This window comes from Agelaius tricolor, unplaced genomic scaffold, assembly GCF_023055355.1.
Source record: "Agelaius tricolor isolate 1412-34295 unplaced genomic scaffold, bAgeTri1.0.p SCAF_9, whole genome shotgun sequence".
Lineage (NCBI taxonomy): Eukaryota > Metazoa > Chordata > Aves > Passeriformes > Icteridae > Agelaius > Agelaius tricolor.
The window spans coordinates 18,215,790-18,231,972 of NW_027269269.1; the positions used below are offsets into that span (position 1 = coordinate 18,215,790).

Sequence of the window (16,183 nt, forward strand, 5' to 3'; positions counted from 1 at the left end):
TTAAACTCTAGCAATTTCCACTTCAGAGAGGGATACAGAAGTGTGACCCACTTAAAGTCTCAAAGACATTTGTGTTATTTACACTTGCTTTGCTAATGTCTGGAAAAATCTTAATTGGTTTAATGTAAATATTGAGGAGTCAGGATACTGTGCAGAGTAACATGGGATGTGATCTGTTCTGGCTTGCACTTTGCTTTTAGCTTCTTAATGCCACAGTTACTCGACTTAAAAGTCCCCCATGTACTATTAGATCTTCAGGACTCTGAAGGAGGAGAGGTGGTTTTAATGTCCCAGCTACCCTTTTCTGAACTTCTCCTTAGGCTAAAGAGGCTGAAAGTTCAGCAAGTACTTTGCTGAATCAGAACTCCTTAACTGCTAATGAGACTCCAGCTGCTCCGTGGAAGAGCTCAGTTCTCCCCTATTGCATGAGTATGGTCATCTTAGCCCTTCTGTTTCAGAGAGGGACATGCAGAACTTCCACCTTGTGGTAACCCTCTGCAGATAATTAGTTAGTAACCCATTCCTGCCCACACTCACAGCTCTTTTTTTGCTCTGGGTAGAAAAAGAAATACAGCAATATGAGAACTGTGCCAGGAAGGAAAATCACCTAATTTTTGATGTTATTGATCTCTGTGCTACAAAATAATAGCAGAGCTTTGCAGGCTCTGTAAATAGTTGTTTCGACTTTGGCTCTGTATGCCCATCTACAAGCAGATATCTGATGCTCTGTCACATGGGTGATGCTTTTTTTTGATTTCTCTCTTGTTGCTGCCAACCCTTTTTTTGATACTTTGTTTCCTGCTTTCTGCTCTTATTTAGCTTCTCTGAGTGTGGCCAAGCTCATAGGTTTCAGGTAGTATTTAGAAAAGATACAGTCACTCAATTCATGTAGAAAGCAAAAAAATGCATTTATGAGTCCCTGCCAGGCTGTGCTAGGTTTTTCTTTCCTTGTGTATTTGATGTCATGAATGACATTCTGTTGACAGGTCTGCTTGACTGAAAATGCTTATCCTCAGAGCGGGTTCAGGTTATGCTGCAGAACTGCAAAGTGTCTTCCTTTAAACATCCAGCTGGCCACAGAGTGTGAGGGGTCTTCTGTGAGAATTGAACTTATCCATACAGAAGGTTGGCAAGAAGACAGGAGACTGCCCTCTCCATCCTAGCCAAATCCAGCCCAGTCAGATAGGTTCAGTATCACAAGTCGAGACAGAAGTGTGGGGTGAACTCCCTCTGCCTGAGCTTTGTGAGCTGCAGGAATTCCCCACTCCAAGCAGGTGTTATGGTGTGCTTGGTGAAAATTCACTTTCATCCAGCCCATGTGCAAATCTAGTCTGTTCTCTTTATAGGGCTTAATAAAAAACAAGTGTGGGCTGAGCCTGGATTTGGAACTAGAAAGAGGGGTGTGCAGAGGTGAAACTTTTCACATTAGCTTGCACTCCTTATATCCAGAGTTTGTTTGCTATTCTCAGTAAAACAGTGATGATGATTTTGGATAGATAGTGACACAGCCCTTAAAACTTTAGCAGCTGAAAGTCAACAACAGCTTTATCAGTGCAGCCTTAATCTTTTCATGTTTTCCCTCAAAACTGATGAACAGCCTTATTTCCCAGTGAAGTGAGCCAAGAGGGTGAGCATGTTCCAGTGTTGGAGTTTATCTCTGTGTCTGCCTTTTCAGACAACTCCTACCAGATCAAACATTCCTCCTGGTTCTTAAATCCCTTTCAGCTTCAGTCAGTAATGTTTGTACGTGATCCCATGGTACACTGCTTCCTAAATGTTAACTGCAGCTTTCTGCCTGCTGCTGCTAAGATCAACAGCACTTCCAAGGAACAGGAAGTCAGACCAATTGTTTCAAATCTAGATGTTACTTGTAATGACCTTTTTTCTCTATGCAAGTGTCTGAAACAATTCTTGCATAATAACCCTTCTTCCCAAGCCATAATGGCAGGCAAAATTATTATTTCTGGATTTTGCTATTGAAGATGTAAGGCATCTCTAATAAAGAGGAAATTAGGACATGTCTCAAAGATAATTAAATAATAAGAAGCCTGTAAAGGCCAAATGCTTGGCTGTGAAAACTTCCATGGCCTCTCTGTGTAGAGGGTATCTCTTCACTGATGATCAGTGAATAAAAGCAAGCAGTAGAAAATTAAAATGTGTAAAGCTAGCTTAGTTTTAAAGCAGAGATGCGGTAATTTATTTAATGTTAGATTTTAACTTTTTCTTTAATTTTTTATTTTGATTTTTATATGTACACACCTCTTTCAATAGCTCTTACAAGTGATAACTTGAGTGGAGAAAATAGAAAAATGGACAGGTACTTTCATTTATATTGTTGTATAAAAGAAATAAGGCCAGGATGGATGCCAGTAAGTATTCATCTCAGTAGAAGTTAGATGTCTGAGTGTCTTTAATGTTCCAGATTTTGTCTGGTTTTAATCATGCTTTAAAGTGGTAGAAAAATGAAGGTAGATTTGTCATTTTTAAAAGCTTTGCCTACATCTGTACTTACATGGACTGCTAGCATTGAACTTGCATGTCCATGTGCTGCTTTCAGGCAGGCAAGTTCTCTTGATCTGACAGAGCTTGTACAAAAGGTTTATTGATTGGGTTAATTACTTTAGTTTTAGGGTCAAGAAAAGGTTTATTTATTGCTGAAGTATATGCCTCTTTCTTTCTTTTCTTTCTTTCTTTCTTTCTTTCTTTCTTTCTTTCTTTCTTTCTTTCTTTCTTTCTTTTTCTTTCTATTATTCCTTTCTCTTATTTCTTTCTTTTCTTTCTTTCTGATATTTCTTTCTTTCTGTTATTTCAGTCCCTGTGTTTTTCTGTTCACTTTTTTTCAGAAGAGCATAATTCTGCCTTAATAACATGGCATGTAAGTGCTGTCTGAGGGGTTCTGGAGAAATGTGTAAAACAGTGCATATGGTTTTCGTTTTTACACTTTTGTATATAGCTCTTTCCACGCAGCCCAGACTGTGGGCTTATGTAAGCACAGCTTGTTTTATTCCTCTGTCGTATTACCAAGCTGCTAGAGCAGCTTTGTGCATGCTTTTCTTTCCATGAATGCTCCCTGCTAAAGCACAGAAATAAGGTTGTGGGAGTTACTCGTCCGCTTTGTCAAACAAAAAGGAAACTCTGTACTTGAACAACAGACACTTTAAAGCCTCACTTTTCCAAAGGCTGTATTCACGTGTACATACTTGCATTTGAGACCACAAAAAAAACCAGAAGCCAACAACATCAGCACCTCAGGAGTCACTGGACCAATCTTCATTTTGCATGGGGGCCGAGCAGATGAGAGGGACATGGTCTGTGCAGTCGCTCCTGGCACATGTTGACTTTTTAAATAATAACAGTTGGTCTGTATATTAGATGTGTGACTGCTTTCTTTTGTGGAGTGCTACAACAGTCTCAGAAAAAGTTCCATAGATTATCTTAAACTGATTTCTAGACAGCTTGCCAGAGGCTCTGAGAAGGAGCAAGATTTGACCACATATGTGCAGCAAGTCTGCAAGGGGCAGGAACAGAGCCATAAGTACTGCTTTTTGTCTGGCTCTGACAGAAGACCACCAGAAGAGAAGAGTTCAATGCAGCTGCCTGAGATGCCCCAGAGAACTGGGGGCATCCCTACAGGGGGGAAAGGCTGAAAAAAGAACCTGGAGGGGAGTCAGGCTCTTGTGTAGCAGCGGCTACAGGTCAGGCATCCTGCTTGGGAGCATGTCCCTGGCACCAGGCACTTACATAACTGAACCTCACATATCAGTCATTCCAGCCAGTGCATCCTTAGTTATCAGGCTGGATATATTAACTAAAGACTTGGAGTAAAATGAAATTTATTTTTTATGCACCCAAAATTACAACATTGCCAAGGTTTCGTGGCATTTGTTTGACCAAAAGAGATTACATTTGTAGTTCTCTTTGTGTGTATGCAAGAATGGTTTGGGCTTTTTCCTCCTGTATTACACCAACTTAAAACATCATTTAAAATGAAACTCAAGGCCAGATTTAGCCTTGCCCTGAGCTATGACAGCAGAAAATGTAATGTACTGAACGTGAAGTAACTTCCCTCTTGCTAGTACAGCTCCAGAAGTTGAACCCTGAAGGCTGAATAATTGTTGTTTCCTGTATTAGTTTGTAACAATTTATGAGAGTGGGAAGGAACAAAAAAAAATTCTATGCAATCCCCTGGGGAAATATGGGATATGAGAGTTTCATCTACTGGAGTGAAATTCAGGTTTAAAAATATTCCAACTGCAAAAAAAGGAATCTAAGAAGAAAATAACTGTTCACAGTGTGTCTTTCTAGATCTCCACAGCCATGTCACAGTTACGTTACAAGTACGGATTAAAGTCTTATTGTGCTTGGAAGCTGCATTGTAGAAGGAAAATTAAGAAGGCTTCAGTCCAACAGCTACTCTTTGTTTAAAATCATTCACTGAATTTTTTTTCCCAGCTAACTTCCAACCTGTGATCACATTTCAAGTGCTTTGGAACAGAGGGTGTTTTCAGATGGTCAGTGTATGATTCCTTAAGAACTGTATTTCAAGACCCTTTTGTGCTTTTAGCATTGCTCACATTGTAAGAAAACAGTGTTCCCTGTTTGGCCCTATGGACAACAGAAATACATTATCAGGATTTCCTGAAAGTTGGTGAAGTCAAGGGAGATTTTACCATCAAGTTAAATGGTCATATACATTGACCAGTGCCCAAGTGCTTTTGAAATCCCATTACACTTTATGCTTTCAGCCATCTGAGAGCTTCAGATTATAAGGCATTCTGCCCTGGAAAGATTTCTTCTTAATAAGGAAGCAGTAAGAGAAAGGAATGAATCAGGGAGATAAAGATAAAGCTCTCTCTCAAAGGGCAACCCAAATTCAGACCAAATGTGGCAAAGGTTTCTGAAATAATCAGGCTTGTTCTCTTCTTTATTTACTCCCCAGCTATTCCCACTTGGTCCCTCTTTCTATAGAACAGAAGTTCAAAATAGGACAGAAAAAATCTGACTTTTTAGTATTTCCAGCTGGGACTGGAGTCAAAGGTGCTTGAAATAGTGTGAGAAAGACTGATATGATTGTGGTGAGAGCCATTTGAGTACCTGGATATACATCTCAAACCAGGCCTAAAAAACTAAGTATAGACAGCTCAAGGGAAAATGTGCTCACATGATGTACTGTGAAATTTGGCAAAATCAGCAGCTCTTGATTTCAATAAGTGTCCTGACTGCCCCTGAGCACCAAACCTTCTGTGCTTCACCATCACCTTGTAAAATGTCCCAGCCTGCAGAGTCACTTCTGGCAGGGGCAGGTGTCTCTTGTCAGTACCCTCATGGAGATGGGGGTGTATCTGCACTTGCAAATTGCTTTTTTAAAACATTCTTGCAGAAAAAAGAGGAGGGAGAATAACATTCAAGTCAATATTGTGGATATGTCCTCTCTCCCTTTCCAGGTTCAGGAGTGATTTAAAGAGCTGTTTAAAAGACTGCCTGCTTGTGGCCCTTTTCCTAATTTAGCATCCTTATATCTGCATGTGAAGATTAGTGTTCCACTGGGATGTGAGAGCAAAACAGGGTTATATGCATGGGTCCTTAATTAAAACAGACCTCCCAGCCTTAGGAAAAAGAAAATAAAATAAAAATCTGGCACAACATCAACCAGCATTAGTAGTATCAGCATCATGCTAGGTGCCCTACAGAAGAGGAAACTGTGAAAGAGCACTCAAAAATAATGACTGAGTTTCCATGATGATGTCAAGACTTTGACATCTCAGGCTGCCAGGTGTGGAATACTTGAGCTAGAAGTATAAAAGCTGTACAAAATAAAAATGAAGCAGAAAAATTGAAATCTCAGCAGGTGATGATGTACTGTAAGAAGGAATCAGTCCTTTAAAGCTTCATCTAGGGAAGGAAGAGGAGGAGCAAGAGAATACCAGACCCAGCATTTCCACATTTCCTTTGTTTCCAGGGCATTTTCTTTCCACTTACATTTGTTTTCATTTTTTTTTTCTTTTTTTTTTTTTTTTTGGCTCATAGTGTCAAATCTGATGCTTGAAGACATCTGAAACCTGTTTTATCCCCTCTCACCTCCACATCTGCCTTGGCATTGTTATCACAATTAGAAGGGCAGTGACAGTTTTCTAGGCTGAGAATCCAGCCTCTCCTGCAGTGAAATTCAATTGAGTAGCATCATTTCTTTGAAAAATAAACAAGACTGCAAGCTCTGCAACTGGGAAGTAAATTAAATGTGTTCACAGAGCTTCAGAATCCTCTTTGCCTTTCATGTTATACTGCTTGACTTACTATTAAAATTATTGCTAACATAGTCAGGGCAGTGACAAGGAGCATTTTTGTTAAAGAGAGATGTTATTGCAATGAACTTCTAGGTATCAGTTTTATCCTGGATGAGCAGATCTAGGAAAAATAGTATGTGGCTTTCTAAGGTTGCTCTAGTGCAGCAGCAAAGAGTAAGGTGAAATAATGTGGTGTCCCTTCACTCTCCCAAGCAATATAATTCAGTGTACAGTGAGAGGAATGCTGGGCACGCCTCATGGCCCTTTTGTACTGTTGTGGCTGACAGAGGATTTCAAGGTCAAATACAAACCATGGAGTCTCCCTGCTTGCTGCCTTGCTCCCTGTGCCCTCCCTCCCTCCCTCCCAGCAAAACATTTCTGTTAGCCAAGGGAGCACAACTAGGCAGAAAATAGATCAGTGGACAGCTAGGAACAATATATTTCTGTGTGACAATAAATATATGTATTTGTTTGATACAGTAAACAGTTCTATTCTAATTATTTTATTTACCTCCTTTTTTAGTTTACTTGCTGTTTTTGAATTAATGCATCTTTGTATAGAGATAGTCACCATTTATTAGGAAAGGGTAAAAACCTTTTATTGTACCAATTAGTATGTATGCAATATCTTCCTGGGCTGGTAGATGAGTAGCTGTAGCAATTTATTTTAGGCTGTGCAGCTACATATATCTTCTCACCAGAACTGAACAAAAGATTTTGAGGCCATTTCTTACATAGTGGCGGAGTAGACTACTAGTTGAAGGGACCAGACAGGATACTTAAAAAAACTCTGCTCTTTTCTTTGCATCTCATTTCTAATATGGAATATTCTCACTGGTACAAGTTTTTTGTATTCCTTGAACCTTGATTCCTGAACTGAGATTGGCATTGATTCATTAAGGCCTAATTGTCCTGCTCTAGTGCTGTTCCTACATGTTTCTGACACTAAACATTGCCATCTCCAAAGCATCTTTTTGAGATTATCAAATGAAACAGTTACATTTGAATTCATACAGCCACACAGCACTGAATGGCATTTAATCAGTTCTTAGAAAGCAGTCCTGGTGCTTATTAACACCCAAAAAGCTACTGCCTTCAGTTGCCAGCTAGATAACTATTTTTTCTTTGCCAATAGATAGTTGCCTCTAAATGCCTAGGGAATGATGATGCTTGGTGGCAAGTGCAAGCTATAAAATATTTATCTTTAACACACAATTGTATTACTGCAGCCTCTAATAGGATTTGGTGTCAGGCAAACATCTGCCTTGGCCTCTGGCCCAAAGATAGGGAAACAAGCTATTAAGTTGGATATTGCATAGTAAATAAATAAGGCAGAAATACTGTTAAAGTAACTATACTGCTGACCAGCAAACATGGTGAGTATATAAAAAAGAAGTCCATCAAAAGTCTAGAAATTTGTCTAGCTTCTTAATATGTTTATTGTGTTGCATCTGGATAAAGGTAATTCATGTCGGTAGTTGTGAGCCAGGCTGACAGATCTTTATAGAGTTCACCACAGTAGAATTGGCTTTCATGGGGCTTTTTGTCCACAGCAAAGTGGTCCCCTGAGCAGACCATTAGCCTGGGAGCTTTGTCGCTGTCACATGGGTCAATTTATAATGTGAAGCAAATGCTGTGTTGTATTTGTGTCCATGCCTCAGATTAACAACTCTAAAAAATGGGAATGGTAACAGTTAGTGATTTCATATTGAACTTGATAATACCCTTAAACAAAAGATAGTGTAGTGTGAAGTCTTACTGTGGGTGGGGGCTGGATCATGCCAGTTTATGGCCTCTCTCAGAGGAAGGGGTGATTACAGTGGGAAAACTAGCAATGGGACAAAGGTTTCAGCCAAGTTTCCCTCAAAATCTGCCAGCTGTGAGTTTACTTGTACTGAAAAACATCCCTGAAAGAAATGGCAAAAATAGCAGATCAATGTTATTTTTTGCAATATGTTGAATTATAGCTGCTGAGGATACTTGGAGAATTTTTTTTTGTTTCTTTCTTTGCTTTGATATTTAAAGCTCATGAGCAGAAAGATCCTTAAAGAGTACTTCAGAAGAGTTTTGCTCTTGAAGAAGTCTAGGCTTTTGCACTTAATGAATGTTTTCCCTTTCTTATTTTTATGAATCCAGAAAGTGTTTTGTACATCCTCCTTTTCCTGTCTGGGGTAGGCTGTCCTAGAGTAGGGAGTACCTGCTCTGTGAGACATGGCATTAACATACCATTCTCCAAAATGACAGTGTGGCTCTGAAGACCAAGTGTCTCATTATGTCATTTAGACTTTCTGTCAGAGAAGTATGAGGATATTTATAATGGAGAACTGAGAAGACGCCCAGAGGGCTTGAGCACCTCTTCTATGGAGACAGGCTAAGGGAGTTGGGGCTGCTCAGCCTGGAGAAAAGACGGTGCCAAGGAGACCTTAGAGCTCTTCCAAAGGGTTACAAAAGAGCTGGAGAGGGGCTTTTTATAACGGCACGGAGTGATAGGACAAGGAGGAATGGCTTTAAACTGACAAGTAGGCAGGTTTAGGTTAAATATTAGGAAGAAATTCCTCGCTGTGTGATGAGGCATTGGCACAGGCTGCCCAGAGAAACTGATATGTGGTTGACATATCCCTGGAGGTGTTCAAGGCCAGTTTGGATGGGCTGTAGAGCAGCTTGGCCTAGTGGAAGGTGTCTCTGCTCACGGGAGGGGGATTGGAACTGAGTGGTCTTTAAGGTCCTTTCCAATCAAAACCATCAGTGATTCTGTGACTCCATTAAATGACTTGCTTTTTCAGTTGCTAATTAGATTGTGAAGCTGGCAGAACACTTAATTCCATAGGCAAGCTTCTGCATTCCCTCTTAGAAACCCCACACCCCAAGTTTTGCCCATGTGCCCCTGGTGTGAGTTGTTTGCTTTCAGAAGTTTCACTCCTGCTGGTGGTTGAAAGGTGGCATGGAAACTGTGTTTTCAGTGTTCTCTTTTCATTCAGAGCAAAACCTGATGAAGGCATCATGCATCATCCACTGGCTGGCCCTCAAGTTATTAATCTCTGCCCTTACCGGCTGGTGTCAGTCACATCTCTTCAGGGATTTGGAAGCCAAGAGAAAACTGTGGGAATCAGACTGGAAACAGAGAACATATGTATCTCTTTCTAAAATAGAATTGTTCATGGTCTCACAGTGAACTTTAACAATTAAAGAAAACAAAAACATTGTCATAATTCTCTAAAGGAGTTCCCATGGTACTATTCATAAAACACCATATGGAATTTTGTATATATTGGAAAATACTCCTCTAATTATGTGAACAGCTTACAGAATAAGCTGTGTAATGGAGACTAGAAGCCAGCCATAACTGCAGTGGCCTGTTTTTGCTTATTGACTGATAGTGTGCCATCTCTCTAGCAATGCTGACTGTGAACATACTCAAAAGGAAGACAGCTGCTTTGTGCCACTGACTTAGGGACTCCCTGAATGTTAAAGTTGTGTCCTTCTATCCCATATGATAATAATTTGGCTAAGCCCTAGCTTCGGAAAATGTCTGCCTGATTCTTTATTCTTTCCCGGGTTCTCCCACCACAACTCCCTAATCTCTGATGCCAAGTCACCCTCCTCCTCCTGTTTAGCTTGAAATGTAGTTGTTAGAGCACTGTGCATGAATGCATGTGCACTTACACATGGCAGAAGGGCCAGAAAATTTTCTGAGGTGCCCAACTGGCAGTCTGTAACCACTGAAACAAAATTCAGTCGTAGGATGAAAATACAGAGGTTTTTATGAGAAGCCTGGAGTGAGTATAACTTGCTAATGCCTGCAACTTCAAAGTAGAAAGAAATTCCAGGTTGTGATTCTGCCTAAGAATATAAATAGGAGCAAGTTCAATGTTGCACACACAGCTTGCAGACTTGCTCCTCACAAGCCTTAGTCTCTGCCTTGTTTTGTGCTCATTAGCTGTGGAGCTTCTGAGGAAAAAAAGTGTGTTCATTTAACACTTCCTTTATGGAAATACTTTGGAGTTGTTTGGGAGTAGCTTTGAGACAAGGATACACTGCATGAACCTTCATCACTTTTCAGAATTGATTCTCAGTAGTGAAGAACTTTTGGGAGTGTGTGAAGACCATAATTGCCCTGAATCACCAGGAAAGTTTGCATCCTTAACTGCTAAAAAACAGCAAGTGGCACAAGTCACAGGGGGAGTAGAGTTTCTTTTCACTTCATCTCATCTCTATCAGGCAGGTTATTCCAGGGCAAATAGAGGTAGTGTAAAATGAGAATACATTAAAAATGTTACTTTTGGCAATATTAGAAAAACAAGGGACATCAGAGAAAGCAGTGAAATGGAATTAAAGGATTTTTAAGGGCCTACTCTATTATTAATAGCAGAGGGTATTCAGGCCACAAGTAAGAGCTACTGAGGTGCTTCAGTGAGGAAGGTAACATGGGTTTCATCCACCTGTTTTTTAATTCCTTTTGAATTCCTTTAGCTACTCTATGGCAGCTTGGCCACACTTGAAAACTATCTGGGAAACCAAAGAGGTAGTGACAGATGAAGTTATATGTGTGCATATCACTGCAGCTTTACAATGAGGAATGCCAGATCTGCATATGAACCAGAAAATAGATGTGAATATTTTTTTTAATGTGTTAGTGTCAGTCACTGTCAGCAGGGATTTGACCAGTTATAGGTGTCTCTGCTAAACCAGTCAGAGGAGGAAAGGATGCACCACCAGAGTAAAGGTTCTTACATGGATTCACCCAGAAATTCTTGAAAGGTTGGTTACCTAAGCACAGGTCTGCTCCATTTCTGTGATTACTCTGAACTTCTAAATCCCTTTATACATAGTCATTGTAGTGGACAATGTAATTCAGTTTAATCTGCAGTGGACATCAAATTGGTGTGCAGAGTCTGACCTGTCTTGTCCTAGGCATCACAGACACACCAGCTGAACCCACTGTAACTGCAAAATGTTGTTTCCAGTAAGAAAGATTACCATTTAGCTGATGTAGTGCATTGTCACACTTTGGAGCAGTTGCCATACTTGATGTATGCTACTTTTTACATACTTTCTAGATGTTTCTGTGGGTCTTTTTACTATTTTATTTAAATATTATATTACAAAAATATACCAAGAAAGCTATATGGATATTTACTCTTTTTCAAGATTCAGTTTAGTCCGTTAAAGCAAAAACTTGGGAAAAAACTCTTTAAAATAGTTTTTAATATTCTGAAGGTGTTGTTAATGCTGGGAGTCTGTCCTGCATCATGCCCTGAGGTATTCCACTTGACTTCAAAGGTCACATGATACATCTTTGCAGGGTTGCTCCACCTTGCAGCCCCTGACCCAGTGTGGCAGTGGGGTGGTGAGGTGTCATGGGACAACTGCACTGATGCTGAATAGCACAGCCTTTCTCTTCCCAGTTTTCAGGCAGCAGGAAAAAAAAAATTCTCCATTTTTTTTTTCTGCTGCATTCTTTTTTTTGCCACCTTTGAGCTTAACCACCTCATTGGAGGGTCTGACAAGTGCCAGAAGCAGCACAAGAAGAGGGAGCTTAGAGTTGTTCTTAAGATGAGAAGATTAGAGGAAAAGGACTGACCTTTTCAGCAGCAGGAGTGGTTAAATCTCCTTGCCCATCTCATTATCTTGTTTCACAGAACTCACACTCTCTATGTTCTTCATGCTTGTAAGTATGTACATAAATAACTTCCTTTTCCTAAATCTTTGGGTATATTTCTTGAAGAACAGAAAAATACAAGTATTGTAAAAAAAGCATAGAGAAAAAAAAAGTCATAAAGTGAATTAATTTTTGTTTTCAGAAAAACAAAACTCTGACATTAACCCATGTCAGAGTTCTGAAGATTGTATACACGTGGGCTAATATTAATTTTCATTTACAGGATAGATTTGTGTTTATACCTGATATGAAGTGAGAGATGATATTCCCAAATATCACTATAAATGCACAAGGCCTTAGTTGTTACTTCTTTATTCTAGGAAGCATGGCTGCTCTTTAACTGGAGCAAAGATGGCAGTTCAAGCCTAAAGGGTTGACTGCATGTTGTGACTGTATTTCCACACACCATCAAGTGAATACCTGCTTAACTAGTGAGTGTTAGAAAACTGACAGCACTTCCTTGTACCTTTCTTGCTGCATGGAGCTGTCTGCTTATGAGATGTCTGAAACCAAGACTTGAACCATAAATGCTTTAAACTGGTTTTATTATTTAAATTTGCTGTTGTCCTTTGTGAATTACTGAATTTAAAATGTCAGCCTTTATTTAAAATTACAGCCTTTAAAATGTCCTTCAGAAACCTCTGCTCTTTGGCAAACACCCATCCAGAAACTGGCTTCCTTTCATTTGTGATTGGAAACTAATCTGCACATCTCTGCTGTCGCTGGTTCTCTTCACTTGCACTGATTGGGAGTTTACAAATAACTTTGCTCCCACAAGGTCGCATGAAGTGTATCTGTGCAAATGCAATCATTATTCACAGGGCTGAGATTTTCACCCCACTCCATGTGTACCACCAGTGCCTCTGCTCTGTAACCAAATCCAGTTTTCATCTGATAGGCATCTCCCTCAGAGAAGATGTGAAATAGCACTGTAGAATGAACCATGGTATTTATTACAATGTCTTTCAAAGCCCCACTCACATTTACTCAGTTTTCACTCAGTTTAGTGTAAGAAAAAAGGATTATTTTCATTCTCTTTTTGATGTGTTTACAAGCTTGTGTTGTTCTTTTATGAAAGATATGTTTTAGTCCCAATATTCTGAACTCTCTTCGAAAGAGAAGTGCTAGATAACATTTTGCTTACCTGTTAACTTCCCCTGAAAAATGAATAGCTGGTGTTTTTGCCAAAGTCAGGCAATTTAAGATGATAACTAGAAATAGAAGAAAATGTGAAATAGACCCAATCCTGTTCCACCAAATAGAATATTAGCCCCAGCACTTTGAGCTGTTAAAGATACAAACTATATAAAGTATAATGTATTATATTCAATATAATATTGCAGAGCAAGTAAGAAGAAATTTGGTTGAAGGTATTTCGTCAACAAGCAGATAGGATGAACCAAGGGTCTCTGTTCAGTAAGTTCAGAAGGGAACATATCTATCATCACTCAGCTCTTTTTGGCGCAAATAAATGCCTCAAGGTCACTTAATCAAGTCAACAAAACTGGACCAACAGTGTATGTTCTGCTGTGAGAATGGTGTGTATTGTATCCCTGCAATAAATTCAAAGACGAGAAATGGTCATAAAAATATACAGGAAGAAAAGAAATTTGGAAGTTTCCAGGTACTGAGAGAATGCCCAACCTGGTAGGTGCTGAGCAGCTCATATTTAATCACAGAATTTGCAGTTGAACCATCCGTTGATGTAAATGGATGAGCAGGGTTTAGTGCAGCTCACACTAATGCTTTCACCCAAGTGCAGCAATTGCTTTGAAGTTTCAACTGTCCTGCCCATCCAGAGCTCTCCTAAACTCAGAGGTGTTTTCTTGCCTAAAGAAGTGTCTGAATTCTCTTTTGTTTTCCAGAATCAGTGGATAACTGTCCCAGTAATTGCTATGGGAATGGAGACTGCGTGTCTGGGACTTGCCATTGCTTCCTTGGCTTTCTGGGCCCTGACTGTGGCAGAGGTAAGAATTTATGCTTGGTTAACTGTTACCCTCTCCCATTCAGTTAACTTTTTTGTCTTGGAAATTATATTCATGACAGTGCTTTCTGCAAAGTACTCTTCACCCAGTGTGGGGATGCTGCAGTAGAGTGGAAAGAAGTTGATCTGTGAATTTTGTTTGCCACAAATTTGCTAAAATTTCTATCAGCAGTTGAGGCACTCATGGGTGTTTACCCTGGAGAAAATAAGGATCAGGGGGCATCTTACTGGTCTCCAGAACTACCTGAAGGGAAGGTGTAGTCAGGTGGGGATTGGTCTCTTCTCCTAAGTGATAGGACAAGAGGAAACATCCTCCAGTTGTGCCAGGGGAGGTTTAGATTGGCTATTGGGAAAAATTTCTTCAGCAAAGGATTCAGGCTGCTCAGGGGAGTGGTGGAATCACCATCTCTGGAAGTGTAGGTGTGGCATTTAGGCACATGGTTTAGAGGTGGGCTGGCAGGGCTGGACTCAATCTCAGAGGGCACTTCCAACCTTAACGATGCTTTGATTCTTTCCTAATGGTGCCTGCTGTGCCCTTAGCAACAGCACAACCCCTTGGGCTGCTTGTGGACAGGCAAATGTCATGTTGGAAATTTTCTCTCTGGAATTGACTTTAGAAAACAGGACTTATAAATGTGGCATTATGGTTTGTTTAGCAGAGCACTTTTATCATGGTGTGGCATGACAGTATAATGATACTTTCTTTTAAGATACTGATTGTACAAAAAGTACCTGGCAAGTCTGCCTGAGCCTGGCTGTGGGGAATAGGGCAGCATTAGCCTAAGGCTAGGAGTGGGATAATGGCAGGAACAACTGGTTACTCTGGCCAAAAGTGAAAACACTGGGAGGACTGGGAAGGAGACTTACCCCAGTAAACAGTATAATAAATTTTTCTGCTCAAGTGATAAGTATTTTTAATAAATGGTTTTGGAAGAGTTTTCTTTGGCCTGAATTTTTTAGGTTATTTAAACATTTAAAAAACAAACTGAAATACTTTTAGTAAGAACACATTTCCAACCAAGATATGAAAACCTTGCATGTGGGAAATGACAGGATACTGTGCATCAACCTTTTCAAGGCCTTTTTTGGCTCAAACAGTCCAACAAACTAAGTACAGATTTATAAATCTGGAGAGGGAGGTAGCATAAAACGTTAGTGCCCACCCAAGGAGCTGTGGTAAGGCTGCAGGTCAGGTCTTTACCCCACCTCATCGCTGCTTTAGAAAGCAGGCTGGCGCCTTCCCAAGAGAGAGCTAAACTCTGTCCAACCCCAGCCCTCTCCCCCTCCAGCTGAGCTGGGTCACATCCCAGCAGCGAGGCGGGAGACAGAGATAAGGAGCCGAGCACCCCTAGGGCAGGCGGGAGCTCCCTGCCAAGGCAGCGGGGCCGGGCTGAACCCGGCGGGGTTTCAGAGTTCACAGCCCAGTAAGATGGATGTGGCAAGCTGTGTCCCTGAGAGCTGTTATGTCAAACTTCTTGCTGACTCAGGTTACACTTGGTTTGCATTTCCTTACACTTGGTTTGCATTTCCAAGCTCCTTTTCAAATCCCTAGAGCTGGAGACAAAAGGAGTTTTTTCCATGTCCCATAGCATATTCCAGCTCACACCTCCTAACTTTCAGTAGGGGCAGAAGTTCAGGGCTTATTTCCCCCAAGGCTCCCTGTAGAGTCTGTGGAGAAGAAGAACTTTCTTCACTGTGAGTCAGAGTACTTAAATTCTTGTTCTGAATCCACTTGCAGAGGAGCTCACCTCCCCTCCCCGGCTACCCTGAACTTTCTCAGGCTTTTCAAGGGAGCGATGTGAGTCTCCCATTTCACCAGAGCACATGCTCTAGCTGCTATGAACACCTTTTGTTAAACTCTGTCTTTTCACTCAGAATCATCTGGGTTCAGATGTTGCACTCTGCCTTTAGGAAGACAGGAAAATACCTGGAATGCCAAATTTATGTTTGTATATGCATGTCCATTCACTGAGTGTGTTAAATAGATCATACTGCCATGGGCATGAGATCCAAGGATTCCAGGATTGTCTTACTGTTGGTTTTCAGGGGCATCCAAGACTCTTCTTTTGACCTATAAATCCCTCAAAAGGCAGCAAGTGTAAGGCAGTTACAGTATCCATCTGCAGCCCTTCACGATCCTTGGATGGAGCAGTAATCCTTAACAAGCGGGTTCCTGCTCACACGAAGCATTCCATGGATTTCCTGGGTGTTCCTTTATTTCAGTTCAGCCTTGTAATTTACCATCCAAATGAATGG

At 40.6% G+C, this 16,183-nt stretch overlaps 1 protein-coding gene across 15 annotated transcripts in view; it reads left to right on the top strand.

Moving 5' to 3' along the window:
* TENM4 (teneurin transmembrane protein 4) overlaps positions 1–16,183 on the top strand; it is a 927,633-nt gene that overhangs the window by 759,661 nt on the left and 151,789 nt on the right. For all 15 annotated transcript variants that reach the window (XM_071432902.1, XM_071432903.1, XM_071432904.1 and 12 more), the window contains one exon: positions 13,809–13,910. In XM_071432902.1, coding sequence (XP_071289003.1) covers positions 13,809–13,910 — 102 coding nt within the window. The remainder of the gene's footprint in view (positions 1–13,808; positions 13,911–16,183) is intronic.